Below are 13004 nucleotides of genomic sequence, written 5' to 3'. Positions count from 1 at the left end.
CATTACTCTTTTATCTCTTAAATCTCATAAGAGTGAAAGCGACCCAGTGTCAATTTTTTAGGCAAGAATTACTCTTTCTACATATATAAATTTTTAATGTTACCCCAGACAAAAAATATGATTTACAGACAGAAAATATGACAGTAATTGTCACTCTGAAAAATTCGCGATCCGAACCAAACACTATGCAACTCTTAGTTGAAGGCAATGCAAACAGATTACAAGACCATCAAACAGGGGACAATATTAGTGTTCCCTATGGTTTTCAATATAACACTAATTTTGTCCACTGTCTAATGGTCTTCTATCTGTTTACATTGCCTTCAACTAAGAGTTGCATAGTGTTTGGTTCGGATCGCGAACTTTTGGGAGTGACAAATCTAGTATATAAGACTTGTATTCGTCTTATTGCGTGTCAACCTTTCAGCCCTCCTTTGAATATAAAGTTGCATCAAGCTCTCCTTGTAAAGTACGATGTTCACTCGAGCTCCTCCATATTTTGGTGACCCAACAATTCAGTAGTCGCATGATATTTGCTTGTTAATATACAAATTTACTGCCAATTAAAATTTTCAGATCCACGATGTGATTACTTCGGGATATAGTTATTTCAAAGCCTCTGCCTCTTCTTTCACATATATTACATGCTAATATAAAATGTTGATAGTTAGAGGTCAATCATCCCGCCCACTAACACTTGTTTTTTCTTATATCTATTGTTTAACAAATCCGTTTTTGTGTGGCTAGGATAATTGGATTTATTGTTATAAATATTTCTGAAACAAACATCTAAATAAAATGATTAATCAGATTATGATAAATGAAAATTCATCTAAACAAAATGAACAATCAGCACAACATTTTAAAAAAATTTCTTCATGTATATTAATTGATTTTATTTTGTAACAAATGTTGTGTATAGATGAATCATCGAGACAAGATCATATTGAAAAATAATGCAGAGGAGAAGGTTCATTGGTGGCTATATTTGTATAGCTATATTTCTTTTGGGTAATTATCTAATTTGTTCCCAATTCAATGCATTTGTAGAACACATTTTTATATCAAAATGAAAGTAACTTAAGAAATAAAATAAAAGAGCTTTTATTATATATATTATTATTAAAATAAAGTTTTTATACAAAATGTGGATACTTGATTTTTGACTATAAAAGGATGAATACCTTAAGTGTGATGTGATAAATATATATTTTTTACTATAATGTCATACAATCGCTTGGTGATAGTAAAAATGGTACGTAACTCTCTGTTTCCAGTTCGATAAGTTTTTTTTCGACAAACCGACCGATTTTTTGTTGTTGTTGATAGTATTACTTTCGGGTGTTAACATATTAGGGTAACTTATTTAATGAGTTTTTGCCTTCTGTATTGCAGGTAGGGGTGTAAATAGATTAAGATTTGGTTTAAATAGATCAGACTTGTGTAAAAAATGTCGGGTATGACCTGACCTATTAGCATTTGTAGGTCCCAAATCATAAGTCTGGCCTGACCTATATTTAAAAAATAAAAGTCTCGGCCTAGGCCTGTTAGCCTGTTTAAGCCTATTAAATATTCAACAATTAAAAGAATAACTAAAATAATATTATTTTATTATTCAAAATTATTAAAATAATAATTTTATTTATTATATTATAAATAAATAATATAATATGGGCCGACCTGTAGGCTTATAGGCCCGACATGTACAAAAAAGCATATGACATGTTTTCTAAATAGGTTTTCTTAAAAGCTTTGGCCTGTTCTATTTTACTATTTATAATAAGCCAAGTCTGGCCTAATATAGGCGAGGCCGTAGGCCCCTGTAGGCCGGCCTAGCCCATTTACACCCCTAATCGCAGGCACAAGGAACGAAAATCACATAGCAAATGGCATATTTGGTAAGTGATGATCTTTTAACTCCATATGTGCTTGGTGTTATTGTTACTTTGAGTGGTATGCATTATTCTTTTCATATCCCTTCCTCATGTTAACATGGTGTATTATGAAGTTTTAGTATGCAAAAATAATTGATCCCTCTGAATATCAGATCTTTGTTTGTGGTTGATATTTGCAAAATTTTGTGTCAATGTCGTAGTTTTTTCCACCTGAAATATAAAACAAAATAGCAACACCGTTTTTTTTTTGTAAGTATAAGGTTTGCAGTGCGATTAACCAACCACAGCGGACGACAAATTTTTTGATCTTTTTCCCCGTGCATCGCACGGGTAATACACTAGTTAAAATAAAAAAGGAAAGCTATTAATTCTGGTTTTATTTTGTGGTGATAGCGCAATGGTTGGAGTGGATTGGAGTTTAGTAGGGGTGTTCGCGATCTGGATTGGATCGGTTTTGGAAGCAAAACTCATCTGATCCAATCTCTTCGATTTTACCATGTAATCATCCATTCGGTTTGGACTTTTTTTCAAATCCGATCCGATCCAATCCAATTTTTTTCGGTTTGGATTGGATCGGTTTTCGGTTTTTTGAAAATCCTAAAATTTGTTTCATGCAGATAACATCTTTTATATATATATTGACTTTGTAAAAAAAATTAAAATACAAAAGGATAAGTAAACGATAATATAGTTTTTTTTTGGGCAATGAGATATGAAGCTCTACACAGATGAAATTTTATTGATGAGATGTGACTAAGTTTTTTATTCGTTTAGTTGATAGGTTAATGGGACTTGGGTTTAGAAATTTTTGGATTATGATTGGAGAAAGACCAAAGTAAGTAGAGGGGAATTAATATATTGGATCGGTTTGGATTGGATCGGTTTTCATTAAGCAATCCGAAAACCGATCCAATCCAATTAAAAGTTGCGGTTTTTTTTCGGTTTTTGATTTTTCGATTTTCGGTTTGTTCGGTTATCGGTTATTCGGTTCGGTCACCGTGGTTTGAATCGGTTTGGATCGGTTGATGAACACCCCTAGAGTTTAGTGCAATACACACTCTTGTTAACAAAAATATCCAGCCCCACTCTGATGTCCATGTGACTCAAAATTAGATTTCATCTTTATGGTGGTTAAAAGTTGAACCTAGGGGTAGGGGTGTGCATGGGTCAGGTCAGGTCAGTTTTTTGTGTCGACCCGACCCAACTTGATTTTTATAGATCAAGTATTTTGATCCAACCCGGTTTAATTTGATCCAAGTCAGGTCTGACCTAGTTTGAATTTTTTTGAACTAGTTCAAATCCGGGTCGGATCTGACTTGACTTGGTTTCTAAAGTGGGTCTTACTTGGTTTCAAAATCGGGTCAAATCCGCCCCGACCCATTTTTGACTTGGTTTCAAAACATGTTTTTAGTTTGATTTTTTTTTTGTATAGTTATTGATTTAATTTTTTAAAATCATATAATTTAATTATTTATTTGTTTTAAAATATATAAATTATATAATAAATTTGATATTTATTGAATAAATAAAGGAAATTTATTTTTTTAACAAAATAAAGTGTTATTAATTTTAAAATCCAAATACATGAGTTACATTAGTTACATCGGAGAGAAGATGAACAACAAAATTCAAGAGAGAAAAAAAAGCTACGATGTAAGAACCATTAAAATAAAATAAAAAACGAAGAAATATAGATAAAGAAAATCTACTGCTTGTTATGAAAATGAAGGAGGCGATGTGGGAAGGATAAGAGAGTTAGATCTAAAGCCAACAACAAAGACCATTATAGCAAAACGTGGCAGCAATAACGTATTCAGGCATATCATCCCATATGGGTTTAAATCAATCAATCAGCTCGGGATTCAGCACAAGAAAAGTGAAGAAGCATACATTGAACTGCAATTGTGATTGCAGTGGCTGATCCTCTTTGGTGCAGTAGAAGAATATCGACAAAGAGAAGTGAGAACCTTAAAAACGAAAACTGCACTTGTGATTTTTTTTCACATAATGGATATGGGTCAAGTTTTGGGTCAATAGATCAATTATTAAAATAAGTCAGGTTTAAAACTGACCCAAATAAAAGTGGTCAGTATTTAAAACTAATTCAAAAAATAGATATTTAGGGGTCAAGTCAAGGTTAGATCTAAAGCAGAGCAAGTGAACCAGCTTTTTTGCACACCTCTAGGGATCTGTACATGTGAAGCTATGTGAGAGGCAATGTGGGTGCCTGCCTATGCAATAAAGTCTCTGTGGGAATTCATCAAAAAATTAATTTTTCTAAAAATAGTATAAAACTTGCAGTTCGGTCCCCACAAACTCTTAACAACCTAGAGGGGTCTGTGAAGCCATTTAGAGGTGGGTGCCTGCCTATGCAATAAAGGGTGTGCATGACAACCATTCTATTCCCTAGCACTGTTTCTGAAAAGAAACAATTCTTTTCTATTTCTGTTCCTTGGAACAGTTTCTGAGAAAAAAATGTTTTTGATAACATATTCTATTTTTATTTCGAGAATGAGAATTGTGTTTGATAACACAACAAATAATATAATAAAAAATAATTCCTATTAAATATAAAAAAAATTGGAACATCATTTTCCTTTCCATATGGTGTGGTTGTGGTGGTGGTGGCGGCGGGGGGTGGCATGGTGGTGGCGGCGGCGGCGGTATGGCGGTGGTGGTGGCAGTGACGTGGTGATGATATTGGTGCTAGTTGTGATGACAGTGACTACAACGATGGCGGTGGTAGTGGTGACGGCAGTGGCTGCGACAACGGTGGTTGGTGGCATGGTGGCGGAGACAATGGTAGTGGTGGCATGGTGGTGGTGGTTGTGATGGCATCATGGAGATGATGATGGTGGTGGCAGTGGCTGCAGGTGGTGGTAGGTGACAGTGGTGGTGGTAGGTGACAATGGTGGTGGTGTAATGGTGACGATGATGGTGGTGGTGACAGTAGTGGCTGTGACGATGGTGGTGGTGGTGGCGGTGGTGGCTGCAGCAATGATAGTGGTGGTGGTGATGGTAGCGGTGGCGGTAGTGGTGGTGGAGGTGACAGCAATGGCTGCAACAATGGTGGTTGTGACATTGGTGGCGGCGACAATGGTAGCGGTGGCATGGTGGTGGTGGTGGAGGTGACAGCAGTGGCTGCGACAATGGTAGCGGTGACATGGTGGTGGCGGTTGTGATGGCATCATGGAGATGGTGGTGGTGGTGGCATTGGCTGCGGCGGTGGCGGTGGTGGTAGGTGACAGTGGTGGTGGCGGCGACAGTGGTTGTAGTGGCCGGGGTGGTGTAATGGTGGCGATGGTGATGATGGTTGGTGGCGGCAGCGGCGGTAGTGTCGATGGTGGCTGCAACAATGATAGTGGTGGTTGGTGACAATGATGGTGATGGTAGCGGTGGTAGTAGTGGTGGTAGTGGCGTGGTGATGCCGATGGTGACGGTGGCAGCAGTGGTTGCGATGATGGTGGTGGTGGTTGATGGCGGTAGTGGTGATGGTGGTGGTGACAGTTGGTGGTGGTTGCAGCGGTGGTAGTTGTGGTGGCGGTGATGGTGGCATGGTGGTAGTCATGGGTGGAGGTGGTGGTGGTGATGGTGGCAGTGGCATTGTGGTGGTGGGGGTGGTCACGACAGCACTAGTGGTACGACGATGGCGGCAACGATGGTGGCAGTGGTCGTGTTGCGATGATAGTAATGGTGATGATGGTTGAGATGGAAAGTGATTAAGAGAGATAAGTGTTTCTCATTTTGTGCCGGGGAACAAAAAAGCAGAAATTTTCTGATTCTTTTTTCTGTTTCCCAGCACAAAAATTAATCCGGTTCATTCCGGGAACAAAAAAAATAAACCGATTTTACCAAACGAGTTTTCTATCCATTTCTGTTCCGGAAATAAAAATTAAAAAGAATTAATTCCGGGAATGTTGTCATGCGCACCCAAAGTCTATGTGAGAATTCATCAAAAGAATTAATTTTTCTAAAAGTAGTATAAAACTTGCAGTTTGGTCCCCACAAGCTCTTAGCCCTTTAAGATAGGTCCATTTTTCCTGTGTCTTTTTATTCCACGTGGTATAAGATCGGGTTAAAAATATATACACATTTTTTTTTTCTTACCAGAATTTCTTTTTGTTTAAAAAAAAAAAACCTTTTTTTTTTTTTCTAATCACAAAAAACAAGATTACAAACCCATTGCTACAGCCACCAAGCAATTCGCTCACACTCTATTCTGTGTTTAAGAATCCGCGACCGAAAGAGCTTCGCCACTTCGATTCTATTCTGGAGATCGATCCGAAGCATAACTCAAAGCCCCAGTGTGTATTGTGTTCTGGTAGATTCAATCGCGCAAAGGTTACAGATCAATTATCAACAAAGCTTGGTACCTTTCTTTTCCCATTCCTTTTCCAGTTTGTATTTCACCTTCCCTTTTGTTTTTCACCATCAGCTATTGTTTTTTCCTTGCAGAGAAGCTCCTTGAACTGTCGACGAATGATACAATTACTAGCAATTAGGTAATGTCCCTCTCATTCTCTGCCTCTTTGTAAAAATATCATCTCTGTTTCTTAGAATTAGGTTGTTTTGTTCATATATCATCACTGTGCTAAAAGCCCCATAGATAACTTACATTGAGATTGACACTCATTTTGAAAATCTTTTATAAATTTTTAAAAATAAGACATAAAATAAAAAAAATACTTTTACAATTATTAAAAAAACATATCAACTAAAATTATGCCCATCGTTTTGTTTAGATTCCTCACTGTTCATTCCCAAGGGAGAAATTGCATTTCCTATTGACGGCGCCGCCGCCGTTGACGGTGGTTTCTGCTGCGTACTAATCTATCTTTTGTGGGGTTCGACATGGCAGTGCGTGTCTCACGTAGAGTTTTCATTTCCTCTGGCCTATGTTTTTATCGAAGCATTTCCTCAGCTTCTTCTATCGGAGGTGGAGCTTTTCCACCTCCTCCTGTTGTTTCTTCTCGAAGAGTGGTCGTTACTGGTAACTCTCATTTATATCTCATGTTTCACTTTAAATGTATTGATATCATGTTGTAATGTTTGAAATTTTCGTGGTGTTTTAGGTTTTGGGATGGTGACACCTCTTGGTTGTGGAGTGGATAAAACGTGGAAAAACCTTATTGATGGGAAATGTGGGATAAGGGCATTGTGTTTGGAAGATCTCAAGATGAATTGTTTTGATATAGACACACAATTGAGTACGTTTGATCAATTGACATCTAAGGTTGCTGCAGTTGTGCCCTCTGGAACTAATCCAGGCGAATTCAACGAGGAAATCTGGCTTAATTCTAAGGTATGATGGCATTCACGCTTTTTCTTATAGCGTTTCTCGTCAATTTATGTAGCATGCATGGTGAATATTTGATTAAATGTCTCTGACTCTGTACTTAGGTATGGAATTTTTTTCTGTTTGAAATTTAGATGTTCTTGAAGTACGGTAATAAATGTTGAATAAGTAAGTGAAATAGAATTATAAGTTTTCAAGAGTTCATTAAGGCTATGATGCATAGCTTGTCTATAAGATTTCACAGGCAAATATGGCATCCATCAGATTGGGTATATTTTGAAGTATTTTATTCCTGCAAACCTGAAGCCAGTGTTTGTGTTGAAGTTTTAACATAAATTTGTGTATTGGAAACATGACTTTGCACATGTATATGCACACAGACAAAGAATTGTGTACATGAAACTATATTTACAGATCAGTATCTGCTTGTATTTACTCACAAGTCACAACCATTCGATATTTTGTGGATAACCATGCTTGATATCTTTGACATCTTAAACTGAATCCGCTGGAATATAAACCACAAGAACATATCCGTTTCAAAGTATGGCTTTTTTTCCTACCAGAAAGAAAAGTCAAGTTATTTTTGGATGAAATCATGGTACCTGTTTGTTGGACCTCTCGGGAGTTAGTAATATTGTCTTTAAATTAGAAGGAGAAAGTTCCCATTCTTCCTAATCAGAAGTGTTGTGTAGACATGTAGTTTCTTCTAGTTTTTACTGTTATCTGGTATTGCTTTGCATTTACTTATACGTGCTTATTGATATCATTGTAGTATTGTGACTTTTCCCTTAGGACCATCGATCAATAGCAAGGTTTATAGCGTATGCACTATGTGCTGCTGATGAAGCTCTTAAAGATTCCAATTGGTTTCCCACTGAGCAGGAACAGAAGGAAAGAACGGTATGAATTCATTGAATATGGGTAATAACAAATCATTTTTGAAAATCACCTTGTCACTTATTGTGTTTTAACTTCAAACACTATCAGGGGGTGTCTATTGGTGGGGGAACTGGAAGCATTAGTGACATCTTAGATTCTGCACAACTGATCTGTGAGAAGGTCGGTATATTTGAACCCACTAGTGTTGAAGAACTTTGATGATTTTTCCTTGTTCAAGTTTTTCTCGAAGTGCTTTCAGTTAAGATAGCAAAATGATTTGGTAATATAAATAAACTATTATATTTGATATTTTCTTTTTCTCCCCTGAATACAGCGTCTTCGTCGCCTTAGTCCCTTTTTTATCCCGCGTATATTGATCAATATGGCATCAGGTCACGTGAGCATGAAATATGGGTTCCAGGTAAAGTGACTACTTTCTACTGATTGGTATTCTATACTACAAATATGAATGAGCTCCTACAGTTGCTGGACAGGCAACTGCACTCTGGTTTACTAATTTCTGTAGTTATACAGATTTCAAGAATGAAAACTATTTGTTTATTGCAGGATATATTGAACTCCCATGGAACAGATTTTGGCAATATATCTTCTTGCTTCCATGTTTCTTGATCTTTTAATTATTAAACTATCATCATAATCCCATGACAAATAACAACCTTCCGAAACAAAGATATAACTTCCCTACATTTTAATTCGGAAATGAGTAATTATATGTCATTCAGGTTTAAAAGATTGGACACTCAAACAAGCATGATATATCTCCTGTTGGAATAATCATAATTTTATATGTCAACAAAAGTATTAGAAAAATAAGGTAGTAAAGCTGATTGTTGTTGCAGAGTTATTAGCTTATTGTTCTATGCTATGACCTTTGTGATAAACTTGATTCCCGTTCCTGAATATAGGGACCAAATCATGCCGCAGTCACTGCATGTGCTACTGGGTCACATTCTATTGGTGATGCAATGAGGATGATTCAATTTGGAGATGCAGATGTTATGGTGGCTGGAGGCACAGAGTCCAGCATTGATGCATTATCAATTGCAGGATTCTGCAGGTAAATTATGACCGACACGTTCTGCCCTCTGTTAGTGTCAATCACCTTAGTAATTCTTTGTTGTTTTCCCCTCTGATATTTTAAATCTAATATTGGAGACTTGCAGGGCTCGAGCTTTGACTACAAAATATAATTCAAGCCCACAAGAGGCATCACGACCCTTTGATAGTGGTCGAGATGGGTTTGTGTAAGTATATCAACATTGTAGATTTGTTTCTACTTATAACCATTCATCTGTTTTACTTAGTGTTCGCTTTGTGTCTTTAAATTATTGGTTTGTTTGTCTTGCTGCTTATATCCAAGTTATTTCTTTACTCAGGATTGGTGAAGGTTCCGGAGTCTTGGTGTTGGAGGTTGGTTAAGAAATTTATTGTGTATTGTCTATCCCTCCAATTTCTCTATGCCTACTTTGTTTATAATCTTTTATCTTTCTTGATTTTTTTGTTTCCCACATCTTTTAGGAATTTGAGCATGCGAAAAATCGAGGAGCCAAAGTCTATGCAGAGCTTCGTGGCTATGGGATGTCAGGTAGTTCATTGCAGGTTATGTAGAATTTTCTCCCTAGTCTATTTTATGTATGGTTGATTTCTTTTGATGTGAATTTTGACTAGGTGATGCATATCATATTACTCAACCTCCTACTGATGGAAGAGGTGCCATTTTGGCCATGACTCGTGCTTTAAGACAGGTTTCCTTTGTAAATCTATAATGATTTGTATTTGTTATGCAGCATTAGAGGTTTTATGTTGACTGAGCTGCCAACTTTTCATGTATACATGTCCTGATGGTCATGCGCGATTCTTTCTTGCTCTATCTATTTTTTTCTCTCTCCCACATTTTTTATGTGGCTTTGTCATATGAATGTAGAGACATACTCTACTCCACTTTCTACTTTCATTGTTGCTATGAGACCAATCAAGTTCAGGGAATGGAGGGTTCTGCTATAAGTATCCACACAAGATGGCCAAACCCTTGCTTGAAACAGTATTCGTTCGATGGTAGCTAAGTTTGAAAGTGAAATGAACTGCCATATTGTATTGTTGTTTGTTCTCTGCATTTATGGCGTAGCCATAGTCTAGACGATCTTTTTTTAAGTGATTTCTTTTCCATGAATTGCAGTCAGGTCTTCATCCTTCTGAAGTGGATTACATAAATGCGCATGCAACATCTACACCTTTGGGCAAGTGACGTGGACCTGTTTTGATTCCAGCAATTTGAGCTTGATTATTTATTCATTTCGAATACTTTATCTGGGGACATTTGTGCTTATGACATAAACTATCTCACCTGAATCCTTTATACAGGGGATGCAATAGAAGCTAATGCTATCAAAACCATATTCTCTGACCGTGCAAACTCATCTGCTTTAGCCTTCTCCTCCACAAAGGTAAAATCGATTACAAATTGAATGACCAACAAGATATATGCTTATCTGATTGACTGTATAATATAAGTGCTGGCCCCTTCTTAGATTAAAGCTCTCATCCATGGGAATGAAGATGTCATTTTGCACTGATTTTACTTTATTTATTTTATTTGGATGGGGCGAACCATGATACATTGATAATTCATTTCTCTTCCAAAGCATGCTGGATCAGGTCCATGACATTTTCATAAATTTTCTGATTTTAGGGGGCTATCGGTCATCTCCTGGGTGCTGCTGGAGCTGTTGAAGCAATTTTTGCTGTTTTGGCTGTACGACATGTAAGCAACTTTTTTGTATTTTGCATAATAGCTGTGGGGAAGCATTTTGGCGCATACCGTTTCTTTTGTGCTTAATCTAATAGAGTGGTTCCTATTATGTTCTTATCACAGGGAATTGCTCCGTTAACTCTTAATTTAACTAAGCCAGATCCTGTATTCGGCAATGGCTTCATGCCATTGACTGCTTCAGAGGAGATGCCAATTAGAGTAGCTATGTCAAACTCTTTTGGTTTCGGAGGAACAAATGCATCCCTACTTTTTGCTTATACTGGATCAGACTGATATGATAGTTGCATCTCATTCCATTGGCATTATTCTAAAAGAGCTGATTGCATCATCATCATGCTGAGGAGACTTTAATGGCCCAAAGTTCTTGGCAGCATTTATTTGCCTGAAGTTTGTCTTCTGCCATAGCTTTTGCTCATTAATTTTTGAATGTGATTGGTTAGCTGAACACAGCATTGGTGACGACCATTCATAAAACGGTGGTTCCGATCACATTCTAAAACTTGAAAGGGGAGGTTCAAAATGTTAAGGTTTATAGAACTAATTTTCGTCTCTCAAATGTAACTTATTTAGTAGCTTTTTTCTTATGATTATTCGTATTGCATTAGGAGGGCCATCTGGCCATGATATATGATGTAATTCTAGTTAGGCCAGGATTGTTGGTGGGAGTTAAGTGGACATTTTACTCCAACTAATTGATATGAAATGAATATTTTGATTAAAGAAAAAAACCATCACTGTTTGATACTTGATTCTCAATTTGGAAGTTCTGATTATGAAGAATGAATAGGTGGTAAAAGGAGAGAACGAAGCCATAATTACTAGCGTCTATCGTCTAAACTCGCCACTTGTGGAGAAGTCATTGCAATAATCAATCAATGATTAAAGTTTACGTGTTCAAGATTGTCATGAAATCATGAAAAATGGAGAAGATTTTATAACAGGTAAATTAGATAAATTTTTGTTATTGCCTTTGATTATTTTGAATTGCATTCCGACTAAGAAAATGGAGATAAAAGATAAGAAAAAACTTAAGAAAAGAGAAGATAAATGTGAGAGATCAAAAAATTTAAAATAGGAGAGAAGATAAAAATAAAATAAAAAAGAGGAAATAAGTATAAGAGATCGTAAAATTAAAAATGGGGAAAAAATAGAGATGAGAGTTTAGAAAAATTTTAAATCATAAAGATAAAATATTAAGTGGAATAATAATAATAATAATAATATGTGAAAGAAAAAATTGTCTTAAGCCACTGAGGATTGATCTAGTGGTAAGGGGTTTGGGTATGTTGTATTAGGTTATATCTTCAATTATCACTTGTATCTAAAAAAAATTGTGTTCATTCTCCTTAGTAAGTTCGAAAGATTAAGCAATTAAGGTTTATATAAGGTTTTTAAAATTATATTTTTAAGTTTGGCTTGTACTAATTTTCTTGATTGGAAAAGTATTGAAGGTAATTCTTTTATATTTTACTTTTGGGTTTGAAGTTAATTCATGTTAGGGGTTATAACTATGGGTTTTTTAAGAGTTATGTTGTAGGAAAAGTGATTCTGTCATGTTATAAAGATTCGTTTTTCGTGCCTTAGTTTTTTTTTTTTTTTTTGCTTCAAAAAATGCGAGCCCCACAAAATGTTGTGTATGTAGAAAAAAATTTCTTGTCATATTGCATGATGAATGCAAACCCCCGTAACTATTGTTAGGGTAAAGCAATTATTGAGACTTAAATCCAATTATTTAGATTCGAGTGAATTCGTTTCAAAGATAAAATAAATTCTACTTTGTACTTGAGATTGATTGACTCTATATTACTAAAGGAAGAAAGGAAATTTGTAGGATCCACAAAAATGAAAAGAATAAAAATCACCAAAGAAGTCAAAGTAATTTTTTTTTCACTTTTTCTATTAACTCACTGGATATCTGTTGGATAGAGTAAATCTTTTTGCATATTTTAATGATTGAGTGAATCGGACCAGTCAATGAACAAAAGAACTGGCGGAGAAATCCTCTGAGATAAAGGAACCGGTTAATCAGGAAGAAGACTTAATGCAACAAAGCATCAAGAAACCTAAAGAACACCAGGAAGATGACACTACAATACTCTGATTTTGGTAATATTGTCAAGAAATGTTTGGAGAATGCAGT

The 13004-nt window shown here is 36.1% G+C and overlaps 1 protein-coding gene across 2 annotated transcripts; it reads left to right on the top strand.

The window, feature by feature from the left end:
• Nucleotides 1-6091: 6091 nt before the first annotated feature.
• On the top strand, nucleotides 6092-11591 carry LOC133311556 (3-oxoacyl-[acyl-carrier-protein] synthase, mitochondrial). Of its 2 annotated transcripts, none has more exons than XM_061512612.1 (16): nucleotides 6092-6264; nucleotides 6351-6397; nucleotides 6754-6885; nucleotides 6968-7197; nucleotides 7987-8094; nucleotides 8182-8253; nucleotides 8408-8494; nucleotides 9000-9151; nucleotides 9258-9338; nucleotides 9471-9504; nucleotides 9613-9679; nucleotides 9763-9839; nucleotides 10271-10331; nucleotides 10456-10538; nucleotides 10784-10855; nucleotides 10967-11591. In XM_061512612.1, exons 4-16 carry the CDS (start codon nucleotides 6976-6978, stop codon nucleotides 11135-11137), a joined length of 1287 nt encoding a protein of 428 aa, XP_061368596.1. In that variant the 5' UTR covers nucleotides 6092-6264; nucleotides 6351-6397; nucleotides 6754-6885; nucleotides 6968-6975; the 3' UTR covers nucleotides 11138-11591. The 2 variants fall into 2 exon arrangements, with proteins under 2 accessions (XP_061368596.1, XP_061368595.1); XM_061512611.1 differs by having other exon boundaries at nucleotides 6638-6885.
• The last annotated feature ends 1413 nt before the right edge of the window (nucleotides 11592-13004 follow it).

Source organism: Gastrolobium bilobum, unplaced genomic scaffold (assembly GCF_033153095.1).
Source record: "Gastrolobium bilobum isolate Gb01-03AN ecotype WA unplaced genomic scaffold, APGP_CSIRO_Gbil_v1 utg15846, whole genome shotgun sequence".
NCBI classification, from domain to species: Eukaryota; Viridiplantae; Streptophyta; class Magnoliopsida; order Fabales; family Fabaceae; genus Gastrolobium; species Gastrolobium bilobum.
This window is presented reverse-complemented; position numbering and strand designations above follow the sequence as displayed.

Excerpts from the sequence above, each read along its gene's own strand:
- LOC133311556 (XM_061512611.1), top strand. The coding sequence starts at position 6,747 with ATGGCAGTGCGTGTCTCACGTAGAGTTTTCATTTCCTCTGGCCTATGT. Across the intron at positions 8,495-8,999 it reads GCATGAAATATGGGTTCCAG|GGACCAAATCATGCCGCAGT; the intron begins GTAAAGTGACTA and ends TCCTGAATATAG. Across the intron at positions 9,152-9,257 it reads TCAATTGCAGGATTCTGCAG|GGCTCGAGCTTTGACTACAA; the intron begins GTAAATTATGAC and ends GGAGACTTGCAG.